The 20,298-nt window shown below is 51.5% G+C and overlaps 1 protein-coding gene across 1 annotated transcript in view; it reads left to right on the top strand.

Annotated features, from left to right (window-relative positions):
- The window catches only part of STK32B (serine/threonine kinase 32B), a 366,748-nt gene that overhangs the window by 110,610 nt on the left and 235,840 nt on the right, over positions 1-20,298 (top strand). The window contains exon 3 of the mRNA XM_047799270.1: positions 7,147-7,298. Coding sequence (XP_047655226.1) covers positions 7,147-7,298 — 152 coding nt within the window. The remainder of the gene's footprint in view (positions 1-7,146; positions 7,299-20,298) is intronic.

Genomic DNA, 20,298 nt, shown 5'->3' with positions numbered 1-20,298 from the left:
TGAGTGTGAGGTCCGCAGGGGACCAGCAGGAGATGGTGGGGCACAGGTTCTTAACGTGCATCGTCCCCCTTCTTTGCTGAATGGGTATCAGTTCCCACATTTCCGATGCACAGTGTTCTTGACACATGCCTTTGTGTTTTTAAAAACTGAAGTACAGCTAAGTTAGTCTACCACGGTGTGTTAATTTCTGCTGTACCGAAGGTGATTGAGTCACATTCTTTTTTAGACACGTGCCTTTCTTAGGGCAACTCACCTGAAATCCATGCTAGCTAGCATTTATGTATTTGTCCTAATAAGTTGTAATTAATGATTCTAACATCCATTCCCAATTGAATTAGACTAATGAGGAGTGTTAATTGGGTGCTTGCCTGTCACAGCTTGGGTGGCTCTGGCCAAATTGCTCATTCTCTGCCTCATTAATTGTGATTTCTTGTGGAAGGGGCTCTGTGCCACCCTGGCGGGGGTGGGGGGGCACTGGGTCCACTTTGGGACCTGCCTCTTCTATTTGGAAGGCTCCCAGGACCAGGCAGAGCTGCCTGCCTGTGAGGAGAGCTGACGTTCCTTCTGGAACACCTGTCCTGAGCTCAGGAGGCCTGAAGGTTGCTCTTTTGGTTCAGCAGATTCCATCCGTCGTGTGATTGCCACGGGTTTGAGAGCCGGGAGGAAGGAAGGTCCTCTGGCCAAGGGTCCAGGTGCCAGGAACCCCGCCTCCCGAGGTGCTCACTTCCGCTCTGGCTCCTCTGTAGACGCCGCTGGCTCAGGCCTCCTTCCTGCAGGGCAGGGCCAGAGAGGCCCTCAGACCGGGGGTGGTGATGCCTGGGGGGTGGGGTAGGAGGCCCGCAGCAAGGGTATGCAGAGTGGACAGTAAAGAACAGGCTGGTGCTGGGAGTCAAGGGCCAAGGTGACAAGGCCACCTGTTTGAGCCTCTGAAATTTCAGGGTTCAATAGCGAACCAGGCAGCAAGGCTCTCCAGCCTTCCTGGTGCTGGGTTCTGACTGTCAGGGAGGAGGCAGCGGGAATCCAGTGGGGGAGGCAGCACAGGGTTTTTAATGCTGTGTAGGGACAGGGGCTGCAGGGAAGGGTGTCAATGCACCCTCTCCCCCAATAACAGGGAGCTTCCTACAGATGGTGATGAATGAGCAGAGACAGAGTTAACAGGTGAGAGGGCAGGAAAGGGAGCAAGAAAGATGAAAAGCAGGAAACTTCTTAAGGAAATTCTAAGGGATTTGAAATAGTTGGCACAAGGGGTGTGTATGTGGTGCATGTGTGTATGTATGTGTGGTGTGTGTATGTGTGTGACACACACATACATACACACACACCCCCCTGTCAGCTGTGGCAGAGGAATTTTTTTTCATTTTTAAAAATTAGAGTATAATTGATTTATGGTGTTGTGTCCATTTCTGCTGTACAGCAAAGTGACCCAGGAATACATATATACATATATATATGTTTTTTTTCCCCATGTTATCTTCCATCATGTTCTATCCCAAGAGACTGGATAGAGTTCCCTGTGCTGCACAGCAGGACCTCAGTGCTTCTCCATCCTAAAGGGAATAGTTGGCATCTCCTACCCCCAAACTCCCCGTCCATCCCGCTTCTTCTCCGCCGCCCTTGGCATGCACGGAGGAATCTGAACAAGACACAGACCTGAGGGGAAAGAAGGGTCTGGTTTGGGAGGTTCTCACTGGGCAAGAAGGACATCCTTAGGGACCAGAGCAGAGGTGGCATCGGCCAGTTAGGAAGCTCTTACGATGAAATATCCAGCACTAAATGCCGAGGTCTCTCTGTCACGGGGACACAGGCCAGGGGGTTGGGCTGGACCGTGGGATCTCTGGCAGCACAGAAGCGAGCTGGATGCTGCCTGGGCAGGTGAATGCACTCAGGGCCCAGGGTTGGAGCCCAGGGGGTCAGTCTGCCCAGCACCTGCCAGCCCATGTTTCCTGGGCACCTGTGTGCATTATGCGCTCTGCTGGGCTCCATGGACACCTAACCATAGACCTGAGGGTCAGGGGTCGGATGAAACCCACCACACAGGAAGGATCACAGAGGTGCCAGGCCGAGTTGGTCAGCCAGAGGTGAATGGCCACGATGGCCGTTTTTGGACCCTATTGGTTTCCCGTGGCTGCTGTAACAATGAGCCCCAAACTGGGTGGATTAAAACAATGGAAGTTTGTTCTCCACTGTTCTGGAGGGTCCAGGGAGTCTGTCCTGGGCCTCTCCCCTGGTCTTTGGTCTTCCTTGGCTTAATTTTAAGAGCCTTAACTCTTTTTCTTTTCTTTTTGCAAGGCTGCACCTGCGGCATATGGAGGTTCCCAGGCTAGGGGCTGGATCAAGGTTGCAGCCACAGCCACAGCACCTCAGGGTCTGAGCCGCATCTGCGACCTACTCCACAGCTCACGGCAATGCCAGATCCCCAGCCCACTGAGAGAAGCCAAGGATCGAACCCCACTTCATGGATACTAGTCAGGTTTGTTTCCACAGAGCCATGATGGGAATTCGCTCTAAGAACCTTAAGTCAATTATATCTGCGGAAAGCCTTTATTCAGATAAGGTCACCTTCACAAGCCGAGGGGCTTGGAACTGGGGCGTGGCTTTTTAATTTTTTTAGTTTCTTTGATTTTTAGGGCCACATCTGTGGCACATGGAAGTTCCCAGGCCAGGGGTCGAATTGGAGCTGTAGCTGCCAGCCTACATCATGGCCACAGCAACGTGGAATCCGAGCCGCGTCTGCAACCCACACCACAGCTCATGGCAATGCCGGATCCTCAACCCACTGAGGGACACCAGGGATCGAACCCGCATCCTCATGGTTCCTAGTCGGGTTCGAAGGGAACTCCAGGGGCCATGGCTTTTCGACAATGGCTGTTCAACCATGACTGCATCCTGCTGTTCCCTTCCTCTTTGTCTTGTTCGTGTTGTTCCCTGGGAACGGGTCATCCTGCCTGACAGCCTGGGGCCAACTGTCCCCATCTCCTTGGGTCTGAACTTTGAAGAGCTTGGCTCAAGCCGTCTGGGCCGCTCAGCAGGAAACGTTGCCCTGAGCTTCCCAGGCCGGCCTGGCTGTAGCCAAGGGGCCAGAAATATCTGTGACCCCATGTCCCCGGAAAGCAGGCCTCCCTGCCCGCACCCTGCCCTTGCTTCAGATGGGTGGCTGATGATGGCTGTGAAGACAGGACCAGTAATCACAGCAAGAACTGCTCTTGCTGAGCGCCCTCTGTCGCGGGCACATTCTGTGACTGTAGCCCTTTGAGAAGTAAAGAAAATGCGCCTCCATTCCGCACGTGCCATGGGACAGTGCCACCCCACGCCCCTCACAGCGTTCCCTCTCCTGTCCTCGCAGCAGCCCTTGGAATGAGAACATACCACCCCATTCTGCAGATGAGAAGACTGAGGCTCAGATGGGGGTGGTTGCACAGCAAAGAGCTGGGATATAAGCCCTGGTCGGAGGGGCCCCAGAGCCCAAACTTGCCAAGACCTCCCGGCAACGAACCCAGTACCTTTGATCTTAGGTCTTTTTTCCATCTTAGTCTCTCCATCCCCTGCTCAGGTTGATTTAGCCATTGTTACTACCTGCCTCGCTTGGCTAATGAGGAAGTGGGGACAGAGGGCCAGGGCTGTACATGCAAAGCCCTCCTCCTGGTCTGCAGGAGGGCCAGGGGCAGAGCCCAGCTCTCTGGACCCCGGGTCCAGGCTTCTCAGTGTTTCTGAGAACCAGAGTGTTTCTAAGATGCCTTAGAAAATAGATTTACGGAGCTCCTCTTGGGGCTTAGTAGTAGCAAACCTGACGAGTATCCATGAGGATGCAGGTTCAATCCCTGGCCTTGCTCAGTGGTTCAGGGATCTGGCATTGCCATCAGCTATGGTGTGGGTCACAGACTCGTCTCAGGTCCCACATTGCTGTGGCTATGGCATAGGCCGGCAGCTGCAGCTCCAGTTCGACCCCTAGCCTGGGAACTTCCACATGCCATGGGTGTGGTCCTTAAAGGACAATAAAAAGAAAAAAAAAAGAAAACAGATTCAAGCCCTTGGCTTACAGAGGAGGAAGTTAAGGGGTCCCAGCCACACCCTTTCATCAGCTGGCCGGGACCCCATGCCTGGACCTCCTTTGACGTGTAAATCCAAGTCTTCAAGCTCCAGGCAACATCTTGTACCAACCTCCCTCCTTTGTCTGGTACCCCCAAATCAGGCCTCCAAGCCCTATTCACATCATGAGCTCTGCTTTGAAAGCCCAAACTCGAAGTCTGTTTTGAGGCGTCTCTCCCAGTTCCTCAGCTGTCTCAGAGCTGCCGTGTCCCCTTCCCCCTCCCTGGGAGGTGAGAGCCATCTTGGCACCTTTGCCCATTCTCAGTCATATCAGTGGGAGCCAGGGGGTGTTGCCCTGATGGGGGAATTGCTCAGACTCCCTGGAATCACAGCCTGAGCTTTTTGAGATGGTGCAGCCGACCGGACATCAGGGCCCCGGGTCCTGGCAGAGGCCTTGTCTGCCCCACATCGATTCTGGGAGGACAGATGGGGAGGGAGAGGGATGAGGAACCATCATTAGTGGGGTGATGGGCTCACCACGTGTCTGCCTGCACACCTGGGGCTCGGGTCCTGTGCCGGGGCTCTGGGAGTCTCTCCTCGGATGCCCGCAAACCAGGGCCCTGCAGAGCTTTTGTTCCGTGCACCGTTGCCTCCTGGGTTTTACATTTTCGAGTTCTCTGGCAAAGGAAGTTTCATGGGGCCTCCAACCTCATGCCACTCTCCACTGGAAAAAATAGGCACAACCTAAAAATGGAGAGTTACGTTTTATGGGGTGGACTTTCTGAGCACTTTGAGCCCAGGGGGACAGGACTCTCAGATGGCTTTGAGGGGCAGCTCCGAAGAGGTAAGAGGGAGCGGTGTCAGGATCATGGGAGTTTTTGCACCAAACACTAGATCAGGACATCAAAAGATTCCTGTTAATTAGAGAAAAGCCGCCATCTCAAGTGACCCGTATTAGTGTTTTTCTTTGTGTGGAAAGATGCAAGCGTCTGGGCTCACTGAAATCATTCCTGTGAGAAGCACGTCACCTCTCTGGGGCTCAGGACCCTGGGCTTCCTCATCCTCAGGGTGCGTCACTGAGGATGCTCGGTTGACTGCTAGTTGGAGAGCATCCCGTTTGTGTCCTGAGTTCCCTCGGGGCTCCCTGTCCACCTGGCTGGAATGTGATGACTTGATGGCTGAGGCCTCTTTTGCTTACGGATACGCAGGCAGCTTCCTTAGCTCACACCGCTCATTGTCCTGCCTGGAAGAACATCCTTCTGGAGGCGCCATGAAATAAAGGCATTCAGATCTGGTGATATTTATCATCTGCCAGACACTGCCAGGCCCTCCCACTTCCTTGGTCTCATTTAGTCTCACTGAGTGTCACCCCATTGGTACAGGGCAGGCTGTGCTAGCTCGGTTCAGACAGATGCTTAGACAGAGGCTCAGACGGGCAGCAGAAACCAAGGCGGGGGTCAGAATTTAGACTTTTCCTGCCGTCTCGTATCTGCCTCAGATTCACAACGCCTTGGAGCTGAAAGGGGTCCATTTTCCAACAGAGGAGTGGCTTGGGACGCCCGAAGAAAGCCCCAAGTTCCCGGGATTCGTACCCATATCCCTGGCGTTCTCTGTCACAGCCCTGTTCTCAAGGAGAAAGCATTGTTGGTGACAAGTGCCAGCGAGGGAGGCAGAGGGCCTGGGTTTGAGCCCCGAGGGCACAAAGAAGGTCTAAAACCTTTCTGTGCTTCTCTTCCTTTATCTGCCACCTGAGGGTGATAACTTCAGTTACTGGACCGGCTTGAATAGCATCATCCCAAAAATTCATGGGACGTAGCTGCAGGCCAGGACCATGAGGGATGAAGAGGGACCCTGAGAAATGAGAAAAGACAAAGAGAACCTCCTCCTGGAGCCTTCCAAGGGACCGAGGCCCTGCAGACCCCCTGATTGGGAGTTTGCGGTCTCTAGAACTGGGAGACAATCAATGCGTGTTGTTTGCAGCCCCCGGCTTGTGGTCCTTTGTGATGGCAGCCTGAGGAAAGGAACACAGCCCCCATCAGGATGTCGGGTACTTGGTGCGCGTTCGCCCTGCTGCTTTTTCCAGCCACGCTGTACTCCTTGCTGTGTGTCCTAAGGCGCTGTCTCTTTTGTACCCCCCGCTTCCCTAAAGCCTCTTCTTTGCCTTTGCCTCTTGCGTCCTTTCACGTCCTTTCATAGTGGGTTAGACCCTCTGTCCTGACACCGAGGGGTTTGGTGATGCTGGGCTCCTTCATCCATGCCCTGGAGGCTGCAGTGACCTTGAGCTCGAGGGAAGATGGAGTCTTTATCCACGAGGTCCTTGTGAGGCTTGCCTGTGAGAACCAGAGATGCTTTGCCCAGGCTCCCAAAAGACAGGGCTGTAGCTGCTGCCTTTGCTGTCACCTCTTGTCCTCTGTCCCCCCAGTGCCACATGCCTTAATTTCAGTTTCCCCGGGAGTTGACTCCAGGGGCCCTGGAGAGAGGACGCCAGTGCAGGGGGTGGCCAGGGAAGTGAGTCAGGGAACAGAAGGCAGGAGGCTGGCGGTAAGGGTGTGTCATCAAGCCTGTTAGCCCCGGGGGCAAACTCTCAAACTCTGGGAGCCCTGGGGTTCTCAGACTTGGCCACTGCTTGGGCAGGAGGGCTGGTGTGTAGACGCCCTGACTGCCAGCGTGAGTCAGATTTGGCTTCTATGGGCCTTAACTCTGGCATGGCCAGTCTGTCACAGCAAAGTGGGCTCTACACACAGAGTCTGGGAGAAGAGAAGCAGGGCGGGCGGGTGGAGGCATCCATGGAAATGGGGAAGGCCAGGGCCTTGGTGGGCAGTGGGCATGGACCTGTGTCTCTCAACCTCGTAGTCACTGGTGCATTTGAGCTATGACCTCCTAGGGGGCCGGGCTGCCTCTTCCCCGCTCCTGTTTCTGCAGCTCTCTTTTCAGCACTTAGCGCATGGACAGCGCCTGGTGTGCGCGTCTGATAAACAGGTGAATCCTGAACCAGAGCTGCTCCACTCCCAAGATGGCAGAACCGAGACTTGAACCAGGAGTCGGATGCTGTGAGGAGCTGGCCCCTTTTCATCCCTCGGAAATGTAGACCTGAACGTTCTCTCTTTGGCTGTCCCTCAGGTCTGCATCGTGCAGAAGCGAGACACTAAGAAGATGTATGCCATGAAGTACATGAACAAGCAGAAGTGCATCGAGAGGGACGAAGTACGGAACGTCTTCCGGGAACTCCAGATCATGCAGGGGCTGGAGCATCCTTTCCTGGTGAATTTGTGGTGAGTGGCTCCATCCGGGTTTTCCCGTGAAGTCCTTGTTAGGGAGCCAAAGGCAATTGCGGCTCTGCAGAAGGACTTCTGCCTTGCACAGAGAAAGAAATGGAATTCTCTGGGTTCACATAGGTCAAAGCTGTTTAGTCGAGTACGCTTTCTGAGGAGTATTGGGTAGAGTAGCTTTTCTGGTGAAATCTTTAAGCACGTGCTTAGTTTTAATTCGGTTCTCTAACCCGGTGAATCGGAATTGAAATAGATGCAGACATGAAAGTTTTTGTAGGTCTGAGAACACATGTGGAATGTTGGAAGAGAATGCCGAATAGACTCTTTCTAGGGGAATTTCACATTGTAGAAAATCACACCCCAGTGCTGATGGCAAGAAGGACTTCTGGGAGCTGATGTTTTTCCCCCCTCGGGACGGCTGCCCAGAGTGGACGTGCTACCTTCCAGGTTCTGAATCTGACCCACAAGGCACACTGGGATGCACTTTCTAGAACTTGCTCTCCATCCCACCCCTGGCTAGCATCCCCACTTTAATTTGTGTCCTAGATGGGCTGCCTTGCTGGTCGTTTCCCTGCCTCTGTGCCTTGCACATGACATCACGTCTTCCTGAAACTTCCATCCCTCTCTTCCTAGCTGCCTCTAACCAAATGCTGTAATTCCTTTGGTTCAGCTTTCGAGGTACTGAGTCCAGAAGCCTGTGCCACCCTGCAGGCTGGGGGAATGCCCCTCACGTCTCCCCCTGGACCCGTGCTTGACCCAACACAGCCTGCACTTCCTTGAACCCAATCATTGGTCTATGTCTCTGTCTTTACTAGGAAATCACTTGCTCCTTGGAAGCAAGGCAGGTTTCTCGGAGTCTAATAAAATCTCTGATATGTTGGGGGCACAGAATGAATCCTGAGCTGGATTTCACTGAAGAGGCAAGGCCAGGATCTTCGAGGAAGCAAATTCTGATGATTTCACTCTGCATCTCGGTTGACGGATCTTTGATCTTAAGAGCATGTTTCTCAATGGGAAGGTCTAGCTTCGCCTGAATTCCTCATATGACCAGGTGAATTCATTGCCCTTCATGCTCAGGTGCACTCTCAACAGTGGATGCTGGAGTAAGGGGGAACATTGATTGTCCTGCTTGGGAATATTAAGGTACGCCTGGCAGATGCCTGGGATTAGGCATTTCTCTGGGGAAAAGCCTGCTTCTCCAGAGTCACACTCTAAGGTCTGAGTAACAGGTACAGGTGGTCATGTCTCCAGGTAGCCATCCAAACACTTGAGTTGTTTGGGAGAAGTAAACCCCTCGGTGTTTTGAATGCTGTTCGCTGCCCATTCATCCCGGCTGTGATTGACCTGGGCACGTCCCCCTTCCTAAAGCTGCGGGGGAGGGGCCACGAGGTTGGTCCCACCTGCACCTCGGGAATCTGCAGAGGAAGATGGGGAGCTGTTTCTAGAAAACAGTGGTGACCGTGCCTGCCATGTGGTTGGCATCTGCTCCCCCGATATTATATCCTTGTGCTGGAGTCTTCATAACATAACATCCCCTGCAGATGAGGGCTTTGGGCCCCTTTTCTCGGAGAAGGAAAGCAGGGCTCAAAGCAGATCATGACTGGACCTGAATCGATGGAATTGCGATTCAAACTCAAGACCATTCACTGCGCCCCCAGGGTTTCCGGTTCTCGTAGGGAAGGGACCACTGATGTTTAGTGCGTACTGGATAAGTGTCTTCTCTAACTTCTCTTAACCCTCCTGATGGCCTCTTAGTTTCCTACTGTTATGCTAATATTATCCCCATTTGGCAGACTGGGTAACTGAGTCATCCCCCTAGTAAGCAGAGGAGGCGGGACTTGCACCCAGGCTGTCTGGCCTCAGGGCCCAGACTCACAACTCTGGCACCACCACTGCTGTAAGGCGGTCCAACCCTTCCCTGCTTGGCCTGCCACACCCCCTCCCTCCTTGCACAGAGCTGGCCTTCTGTTTGGCTGCCTCTGTCACCCCCCCTAGGAGGGAGCGCAGTGTGCAATTGCTTGTCGGGTTCATAAGGACACCGCTGCTTTAAATTAATTGTACGTCAGCTTTTCATCTCATTACACGGAGGGTGAATTATCGCAGCCTTGGAAAGCCTGGCTGTGCCCCTTCTCATTCTTCTCTTTTGCTGACATGCTCTGTAACTAGCAGAGGCAAAGGCCGGGCACTGATTAGTTTTCAGGACGACGTGGCCTCTAGAGGATGAGTGATGTGTTCTCCCGGCCGGGACGACCCAGGTTGAGTTGTCAAGTGCAGTGTTTTCACCTGCTCTGAAGTGAAGCTGTTTGGCTCTCTTGGGCTCACGCCAACCCGGGCAAAGGAAAAAGGGAATGAAAAATCACACCCCAGAGGGGGTGCTGGTGCATTTGCAGGAGTCCTGGAGGGGAGGGGAGGGGAGAGCGAGGGGGATATTTTTAACACTCAGGCTCTGAAGTCTGATCTCCCAGGTTCCAATGACAGCTCTGCCTCTTGGAGGCTGAGAGGCTGCTAACGACTGAATTTTGTTTGCTCCCCAGCCCTCCTCAAGCCATGCAAATCCACGTATTGATGCCCTAACCCCCAATGTGACATCTGGAGACAGAATCTTTAGGTGGCTCTACAGGTTAAATCAGGTTGATCTGAAAGGATGGAGGCCATGGAAGATGATGGAGAGAGAGCTGGTCCCTGCTGTGTGAGGACACAGCAGGAAGGTGGCTGTCTCAAAACCGGGAGGCGAGCCCTCCCGAGAACGCAGCCGTGCCCAGACCCTGATCTCAGTCTGCAGCCTCCAGAACGCTGCAGGAAAGTATTTCTGCTGCTTTAGCCCCCCGGGCGGTGGTATTTGGCGATTGCAGCTGGAGCAGACAGATACAGAGGCGTCCCGAGTGATCTGATGTCCCCCCTGTGTCTCAGTGTCCTTATTGGGAAGAGGGAAATCGGGCTGCTCTAAGGATGGAATAGGCTCATACATGACAAGGACCCCTCAGTCTGGGGCACAAGGAAACCGCTGGGCAGCCCCCACTGCCGTCGATGTGATTTGCACTTAACCCTTCATATCTGCCTCGGGCCGGCTGGACCATTTCTCTCCTTCTCTTCCGGCCAAGGGTGTGAGGACACGCTGACTGTTGGAGCCTTGGGTTTTCAGTGTTCAGGTTTTACCCTGATAAATGGTTGTGAGTAGATCGTTCGCTTGAGTTTTCAGACTGTGTTTTCAAAGTCCAATTCTACTTACCAGACTGCCTAAGTTTATTAGACTAGCTGTTTAAAATGTCTGTTTAGAGTTGGGCACAGGTGCCTTCCTTGCCCAGTTTGCTGCTGAACTAACTGTGGAGGTGGCTCCCTGGTGGGATCGGATGAGAACAGATATCTGCCATGGGTTTAACTGGTTCTCATAGCAAGTGTGGCTTCTAGAACCTTCCGTGAGTAGCAAAGCCTGAGTCAAGACAGAGGTCTCTAGGAGCCACTCTAAAGCAAGAAAGTACCACGTGAGTTAGTGGCTAGTTTTTCTTAAGACCTTTGATACCAGGAAAGCCATCTAAGGTGTTTAAGGTGGAGCTGCTCTCTCTGAAGCAGGGGGCCCGGAAGGAATTTGGGGAGAGGTCCTTTGATGAAGGGTAGAGCCCTTTAGAAATAATTACCAGTCACTGAGCAGCCTCGGTTCCATAAAATTAATCATCTCTGGCCTTGAATATTGCTGTAGCCTCCCAATGAGCATTTCAGCACTCAGCTGTCACTGGTTTTCTCCATGCAGGGTGGAGTCATGGTCAGCTCAGGCTGCCATTAAGAGATGACCATAGACCGGCTTAAACACACATTATTTTTTGACTTTTAGATAATGGATTATTTTTGCAAACATGTTTTTAGTTTTTTAACTTTTATTTTTATTAGAGTATAGTTGATTTATGGTGCTGTGTCCATTTCTGCTGTACAGCAGAGGGACCCAGGCATACATATATATACATTCTTTTTCTCCTATTATCTTCCTTCATGTTCTATCCTAAGAGATTGGATAGAGCTCCCTGTGCTGTACAGTAGGACCTCATTGCTTCTCCATTCTAAAGGCAATAGTTTGCATCTGTGGACCTCAGACTCCCTGTCCATCCCACTCCCTCCCCTTGGCAACCACAAGTCTGTTCTCTGTGTCTGTGAGACTCTTTCTGTTGGGCAGATAGGGTCATTTGTGCAATTTTTTATTTTTATTTAAAATTTTTTTTTTCTTTTTAGGGCCATGCTTGCAGCACATGGAAGTTCCTAGACTAGGGGTCAAATCAGAGCTATAGGTGCCTGCCTATGCTACAGCCACAACAATGTGGGATCTGAGCCATGTCTGCAATCTACACCACAGCTCATGGCAACGCTGGATCCTTAACCCACTGAGAGAGGCCAGGGGGTCAAACCTGCGTCTTCATGGATACTAGTTGGGTTCGTTTCCACTGCACAACGGGAACTCCGCCATTTTTTAGATTCCATATTTAAGTGATATCATATGGTATTTGTCTTTCTCTTTCTGACTTACTTCGCTCTAGTTGCATCTGTGTTGCTGCAAATGGCATTATTTTGTTCTTTTTATGGCTGAGTAGTGGTCCATTGTGTATATGTACCACATTTTTTTAATCCATTCATCTGTCAATGGACATTGAGGTTGTTTCACTCTCACGGTTCTGCAGCCTGGGCAGCTGGGCCGTCTGAGACCCGGGTGTGGGCATGGTCAGGTTCTGGGAAGACCCTTCCCTTTCCTGGTGGAGAGATGGCCGTCTTCCTGATGGGCCCTTACCTGGGAGTGGGGGGGAGAGGGAGGAGGGAGGGAGGGAGAGGAGGGCGGGAGGGAGGGAGAGGGAGCTCTGCCCCCTCCTGTAAGGGCAGTAATGCCACTGGGAGGGCTCCACCCCCATGACCTAATGACCTCCCAAAGGCCTTATCTCCATCACCTGGAGGGCTGGAGTTTCAACATACGAATTCTGCAGGGGCCACAAATGTTGAGTCTAGAGCACAGGGCAAGTCTTGTCGCAGTGTAAATCTGAGTCCCCCCTCTCCATGAGAATCCACAAGGGCTCCCGAAAGCCCACAGAATAACTGTCTCTCCATGACCTGGCCTCTGATGCTCTGTCCGTCTCTCCTCCTGACACCCATCCCTGCTGCCATCTTGGTCATTTCGATTCCAGCCATACTAACGGGTCAGCGGCACCTGTGATTCTGCTGCCGTTTTCATCTCTCCAGGCCTTTGCATGTGCTGTTCCTTCTGCCTGGAACGCTGCCTCCCCTTTGCTCTCTATGCAAACTTCTGCTCTTCCTCCCACAAGCATTCATTCATTAGGGAGATGTTTACTGGACCTTTAGTGGGTACCGGGCACTGTCTTCATCTCTAAGGGTCCAGAGAGGAGGAGACTCCATGTGGCTTCTGTCCTCTTGGAGTTTATAGACGAGGCATCACCTCCTCCATCCAGCAGCCCCAGGATGGCCGCTCGGGCCCCCACTGGCAGTGCTTTCTTCTGGACTCTGTTGCAATACAAGGCAGCTCAGCCACATTTATCTATTAGTATATCTGTTTCTTCCTTTAGCAGTGAGCTGCTTGGGGAATGGAGCCATGGCTTACTCACCTCTGTGTTCCCACCATCTGATGTTTGATAAATTAATTCATCCAGTGTTTTTTAAGAAACTACAATATGCTGTGCTGGTGTTGGTGATGGACCAGGGAGCGAGACAGCCACCCCCTATCTTTACGGAGCTTGCAGACCTTAAACCAATCAGTCGTTTCTGCTTCCCTGCTCTCTCCTTACCTCTTAGGTAGTCAGTGTCCTTTGGGGTCCTGGGTAACTTAAAAATAGAGAGATTAACCACAACCATCATGTCCTAGGGGTCAGAGATGGGGAAATGCTTGTGGGTTTTTCTCCATTCCAGTTAGGATCAACTTCTTTGGTGTCCACCACCATGGTAAATCTCTTCATGAAAGAGCACCAGAAGGGATGCTGTCTCATCCAGGGTCCTTTTCTCTTTGCTCTTCCAGGATTTGTCAGCATCTCTGGGAACTTCGATTTGTGAGTTCCTGGGTTTTACTAGCTTTCCCAAGCTTTATCTTTAGGTGGTATAGGTTTGCTTTTCTTACAGGGGTGAGTGTGCTTTGCAGGAGGTCCCAGCTGCATGCTGACATCCAGAGGGTCAGCACTGAACTGTGGACAGGGATGGGCGAGGAGCCAGAGGTCATGCTTGTGCAAAACTAGGGCTCGGGGAGGCTGGGATTGGGCCCCAGTATATCGAACAGTTCCTCTGGGTAAAGGCAGGGATCTGGTGACCCATCAGGAAGGGCATGGAGTTTGCCCGAGGTCAGTGGCCAAGCCAAGACTCCCTTTGGGGCACTCTGCATCCCCACCCTTTGCCCCAGCAAGATGCCTTCTTGTGACCATTTCTCTGACTGCTCCTCGTGCTTTCCACGTGTTTTTCTGTCAGTAGGACTCTTGGTCCTTGGGGAATCATTAAAATCTTTCCCTCCCTCATCAGTGCTTCAAGTTTTGGTGACACCACCTTTTATGGGTCACTCATGGTACATGGCCCATTTCCTCTTTTATCCTGATTCATCTTCAGAAACAAGGTGGATATTATTATCCCCAGTTTACAGTTGGCAAAGCTGAGGACTGGTGGGTTAAATAATTTGCCCAAGATTGTATTGCTGGCCAGAGTCAGCATTGGGATTAGAGGCAAGAATGTACCAGTAGGAGTTCCTATCATGGCTCAGTGGTTAATGAATCCGACTAGAAGCCTTGAGGTTGTGGGTTCAATCCCTGGTCTTGCTCAGTGGGTTAAGGATCTGGCGTTGCCGTGAGCTGTGGTGTAGGTCGCAGATGCTGCTCAGATCCCACATTGCTGTGGCTCTGGTATAGGCCGGCAGCTACAGCTCCAATTCGACCCCTAGCCTGGGAACCTCCATATGCCATGGGAGTGGCCCTAGAAATGGCAAAAAGACAAAAAAAAAAAAAAATGTACCAGTAAATGCTTAACAAATCAGCTGCCCACGGGTCAGAAAGCAAGCCCAGATTTGCAGTCTGCCAATTTCCATGGTGTAAATACTCCTAAGTTGGCCAGCTAGAGACTGAATGTATGTGTTTTCCTAAGATTCATATGCTGAAGACCCTCCTCCCCGGGGGATGGCACTAGGAAGTAGGGAACCTTGGGGAGAGGATTAGGCCATGAGGGTAAAACCTTCATGAAGGGGGAGGCCCCGCAGAGCCCCCTCCCTCCTTCCCCTCTGCCACGTGAGGACACAGCAAGGAGACAACCAGCTCAGCCAGAAGGCTGATGCTCACCAGACAGCAAATCTGCCTGCACCTTGATCTTGGACTTCTAGCCTCCAGAACTATGAGAAAGAAATCCCTGTTGTTTATAACGCTCCCAGTCTGTAGTGTTCTGTTACAGCAGCACGAACAGACTAAGACATGGTTGATTTCAAACTCACAGCATGTCAACCACCTCACACAATTTCTGAAAATCGAGCTATTCTCATGAGGCAGCATGAGCCAGCACAACCTTGGTAGACCCAGATCGAACACCCAAGCTTTTGCCCTTCCTGAACCTGACTTTGGGAGCCAGACTCTGCAGGGATAATCAGACTTGGAGATGAACAGGCAATGAGAGCGGTGCTTTCAGAAGAATTATAGAGAAGAAATGTGGTGTACAACCACTGTGGAAAACAGGATGGAGGAACCTCAGAAAACTAAATACAGAACGACCCTATGACTCAGCAATTCCACTCTTGGGCATACATCCAGACAAAACTTTCCTTGAAAAAGACATGCATCCATATGTTCATTGCAGCACTATTCACAATAGCCAAGACATGGAAACAACCTAAATGGCCATCGACAGATGAAAGGATTAAGAAGATTGGTATATAAATACAATGGAATACTACTCAGCCATAAAAAAGAACAAAATAATGCCATTTGCAGCAACATGGATGGAACTAGAGACTCTCATACTAAGTGAAGTGAGTCATAAAGAGAAAGACAAACACCATATGATATCACTTATATCTGGAATCTAATTTATGGCACAAATGAATCTTGCCACAGAAAAGAAACTCATGGACTTGGAGAACAGACTTGTGGTTGCCCAGGGGGAGGAGGAGAGAGTGGATGGACTGGGAGTCTGGGATTAATAGATGCAAACTATTGCATTTGAAGTGGATAAGCAATGAGATCCTGCTGTATAGCGCAGGGAACTATATCTGGTCACGTGTGATCGTGGATAATGTGAACATGATGGAGGATAATGTGAGAAAAAGAAATATGTATATATATATGTCTATAAAACACACGCACATATATAGACTGAATCACTTTGCTGTACAGTGGAAATTGGCTGAACACTGTAAATCAACTATAATGAAAAAATCATAAAAAAAGAAATATGGTGGCTGGATATTGGACAAAAACAAAACAAAAACAAAAACAAACAAAACACTCCTTCTCCTTCCTAGGCCAGTATTCTTGGAAAGCCTCAGTTTCCTCATCAGTAAAACGGGAATAACAGCTTCCTGCTTCCCACACTAGTGAAGTCAAGTAAGGACCAGAGCATGAGAGCCCTTTGGGAACCATCTTTGTCAGCGAGAGATACATTGTCACACTTCAGTACTGGCAAAGAGCCTGTAGATCCCGGGAACAGTTTGTGCCCTTGGAATTGCTGGTGGGCAGTGGATGCGGTTATACCTGTAAGGACCACAGATAAAGACGAGGGATGCTTAGTGACAGCAAGGCCAGGTGGACCTCTTTTCCCAAAGAGATACAGAAATTGCATTGGAACGTGAGGCATTTTAATGGGATGTATTTACCTGCTAGAGTGAGCCTAATTAAATTAGAAACTGTGGCGCCTTTGTTTCTCAAGAAGTTTCTGAAAGTCATGCAGCAGCTCCCATGTGCTTCTAACATCCAGGCGCCCCCCACCCCCACTGCTCACCTCCACCCCACCTCTACTCTGGTCTTTGCACTGATGTTTCCTCTGCCTGGGATAACTTCCTCTGGACCCCTGCCGGGCACCTCCCCTCCCTTCCTGCAGACCTTCGCAGAAGTTGGCGCTTTCTCTGACCGCCGGATTTAAAATTGTCAGCTCCTCCCACCCTGGCCGTCGCCAGCCCCCCAGCCCTCTTGCTTGCTTCCTTCGCTGTGGTGCTCTTCACCCTGGAGACTACAGTACATTGTCCTTTATTCGTCTTGTATATTTCCTATGCCTCCTTCCCGCGTGCGTGCGCGCGCGCGTACACACACACACACACACACACGAAGAAAAAAGGGCTCCATACACACCTCCCAGGGGACCATCACATCATCACACGCTCCTGCCACACTGTAGCCTGGTCCCCAGGGCCTTCCAGTCTGCTCCTGAGAACATCGTTCCTCTCCGGGACTCCTGGCGCCCGGTCTGAACCTGACCCTGACCCTGGGTTGGCTTGTAAGGCTTGGCCTCTGCCTGCCGGGACTTCATTCGCCCTCTCTCCACCTCTCGGCCTCTCCCCCCGGAAGATCATGAGCCTTCGGTGCCAGGTGAGAGCAGAGGATGCGGGGAGCGCCCTCAGCTCGGTCTGTGGATGGAAAGACCCAGATCTGGCGAGGCGGAGCGATTCCCTCAGCATCAGCAGACCGTCCATCAAGTTGCAGAGTCAGTATTTGAGCCCCTGATGGTCTCACTCCGAAGCCTGAGCCCTCCCACCACTTCCGTAGCCTCCTGGCTTCCACGGAAGCCTCGGCCGCCATCCAGCAGGTGCACGATCTCAGTGGGAATCGCAGGTGTCTCCTCGCTTCTCCGTGAGGCCCGCTTATGGCTAGGTTTCTCTGGGGATCCGTGCCCTCGCCCAGGACCCCTGCCCTGCACGGACCCACCCACAGGAGCACTTCTCCATGGGTGACATGGTTTTTTTGTTGTTGTTTTTTTTTAGTTCCAGCCACATAGCAGCCATGTGTGAAACTAGGAGAAATATCTTAAAAGGTGGCGACTGGAGGAGCGTTGTGCCACATGTGTGCTCAGGGAGAGATTTCACCCAGTTTGCTGCTGTAGAAGCCACATGTGTTTGCTGAGTGGTCGACATGTTCAACAGGAAACCTACAAAGGCAGCTCCAATCAGACACCTTCATCCTCCAGAGCCATCCTGGCTGAGTGCCTCTGCCCAGAGCAGAAGTCCTTGCCACTGTGGGTCTTGACAGCACGTGGCTGGTGCTCTCCAGGGCTCCTCCTCAAAGGCGGCCCAGCAACTGAGCATCTTAAAAGAGGGTCACGGCCCATTTCTTCACAGGAGATTTTCCTGAACCATCAGCTTCGTCCAGCTCCTGGGCTTTCTCTGCCACACTGCCCTCTTAAGTATAAAGCACCTCTTATGTATAAAGCACAGCTCCTCTCTGCCTCTGACGTTAGGGAGCGTGTTTGCTCGTTCCTTTATAGACTTTTCCTGGAATAAATATATGTTCCCTGAGGCCAGGGTCCTGTTTATCCCGTGTGCTGTGTGTCCAGGACCTAAAACAGGATCCGGCAGAGGGAGGCACTTGCTAATCCATTTGTTAGGTTGCATTGGGTCCACAATCAACCGAAATCCCTGGCTTGGGACATAGTAGTTTCTCAACAGATGGAAGAGAATAAAGAGGGATGTTTGGAAGAAATGGGGGGCCACCGTGTCCTCGCCACTGGGTCTTTGAAGGCAGGGACCATGCCTTTTCATGTCTGCACCCCTAGCTTCTAGCACAGGAGAACACGCTTTGCATGGATGATAAATTACCCCTGTGAGATGCTGAGTTTCACATGCAAGCATATGTGCCTGAGCAATGGAACCATACACTGAAATGCCTCTTGATCTCAGAAATCCTTTTCAGCTTTTCATTTTTAATTATCTTCTCCATAATTCATTACAGGATTGCATTTTCTTTTGGATTGGCAGGGCACGTGCCTTCGATTTGCCAATATGCTCTTTAAGATGGTCTAAGGCTGTTGGCTCACACGGAAGTGGGGGAAATGAGGCATTTATAAAATATATTTCAATCAGGTTCATGTTTACTCCAGCCTCTTCGCTGCTCCCACCCCTTTCTCCATATCCCCCTTCTTGTATGAGCATCCTGGCGTTTCCCCAGACACATTTCAGAAGAAGGAGGAAGTTGAAATGACCTTGAAAAGTGATTATCCACTTTGCAGATGAGAAGTTGATGCTGCGACATCTGGGAGAAGGACGTTGGAAAGGCCCCACGGAGCTCCCTCACGGTCACGTGTGAGCCACCTGCACACGATGGACTCGACATTTTTATATCAACTCACTTTTTAATTTAGGTTAACTTTTCTTGAAAGCTTGGTCTTACCCCATGAGTCAAAACACTCTCCTTTGTGGTCTTAAAGGAAGAAAGCCCTAAGAATTTATGCCCTGAAACTTATACAGCGTCATTACACTCTGACTCAATACTGCACCCTGCCAAGGTGGTGGGCCTGAGACCGGCTCCTTCATTGCTTGAACTGGAGATTGACAGGACAGTATCAAGGGGAGGCTTGCATTAAACCTCGATATAGTCAGGATGGAAGTGCGATTGGAATTGGAATGAGTGGCTCTTTGCTCTGCATGTGAGGGCATTCTGGGCCACACCAAAGGCCCCTGGGGTCATCTCACTGGTAGCACCTGAGATGCACAGCCCACATCCTCAATGATGCTGGATGTGGTATCCTGCCGTGAGCTGGGTACCACCACCCTGCCAGGGTCTCTTACTCTTTTTTACATATCTCTTACTCTTTTTTCTTTTTTATTCCCTTTCTTTCTGTGTTTTTGTTTTGTTTTGTTTTGTTTTCTTTGCTTCTTATAGCTGCCCCCGAGGCATATGGAAGTTCCCAGGATAGGGGCTGAATCAGAGCTATAACTGCTGGCCTGCACCACAGCCACAGCAGCACTGGATCCAAGCTGTGTCTGTGACCTACACTGCAGCTTGTGGCAACGCCAGATCCTAACTCACTGAGCAAGGCTGGGGAATCGAACCCACATCCTCATGGATCCTAGTCAATTTTGTTACTGCTGAGCCATGACGGGAACTCCCTTACTCTTCTTTTTTCCCTACCACTTTTTTTTTTTTCTTTTCTTCTTTGACCCTATGGGTTTGCTCCAAAACTGACTTAAAGCTACTGACACAAATTTGAAAAAGTTCGAGATATGACATATTGGTACTAAGTGAGAAAGCAAACGGAAGACCTAACGTGGGCAGTGTAGGCCATGACAGATTCGGGAGAAGTCAGTCCATGCGGAGAGAAGCTCCTGGTTCTCCTGGGTCCTGAGGCGCTATGTTCCAGCAGCGATGGGGACGCCACCGCGGGCGTGAGCCCTCTTCCCCGTATTCAAACCTCCTTGGAAGCTGCAGGCACCCAGCCTGCCAGGATCTCACTGGGCTTCTTCCTATGAGCAGGTGGGCTTGAGAAATGGCCAGGGCCAGGGCCAGGGCCCATGCCACGTTAGGACCCACAGACTCAGATGCCTGCGGGGGCAGATAGGTGACAGATGAAGAAAGGGGTTGGATGTGAGGAATGTTAGGGGGTGGTGGGGATTGTGGCCAGCAAAGCTCAGCAGCAGGCGGGCCCTCATACCATCACCCCGTGGGGATGGGGCAAGGCCGGGTTTGTGGCGGAAGCGGAGAGGTGGCGCCCAGCTCCATGTGTCCCTTACTGTCTTTCAATGCTGGTCGGTTTCTTGGTCTCACTTTGCTACCCGGCACGGCGGTTGGTGGACCAGTGGTTTTCAGGCCGAACTCTGAAAGGTGGTCCCTTTAGTTGCTGCGGAGAGGAGAGAGGGGAGAGGAGAGAGGAGGAGAGAGGGAGAGGGTGATGGGAAGGTTTTTCTGGCTGCAGCCCTTCTCTCTGCTTCTCAGTTCTCTGGATCACTTTCTTTTCTTTCTTTCTTTTTTTTTTTGTCTTTTTGCCTTTTCTAGGGCTACTCCCGTGGCATATGGAGGTTCCCAGGCTAGGAGTCGAATTGGAGCTACCCCAGGGCCAAGCAACGCGGGATCCG

Source organism: Phacochoerus africanus, chromosome 10 (assembly GCF_016906955.1).
Source record: "Phacochoerus africanus isolate WHEZ1 chromosome 10, ROS_Pafr_v1, whole genome shotgun sequence".
In the NCBI taxonomy this organism is placed as follows: Eukaryota; Metazoa; Chordata; class Mammalia; order Artiodactyla; family Suidae; genus Phacochoerus; species Phacochoerus africanus.
The sequence above is the reverse complement of the archived record's forward strand: the minus strand, read 5'-3'. Positions and strand labels throughout refer to the sequence as shown.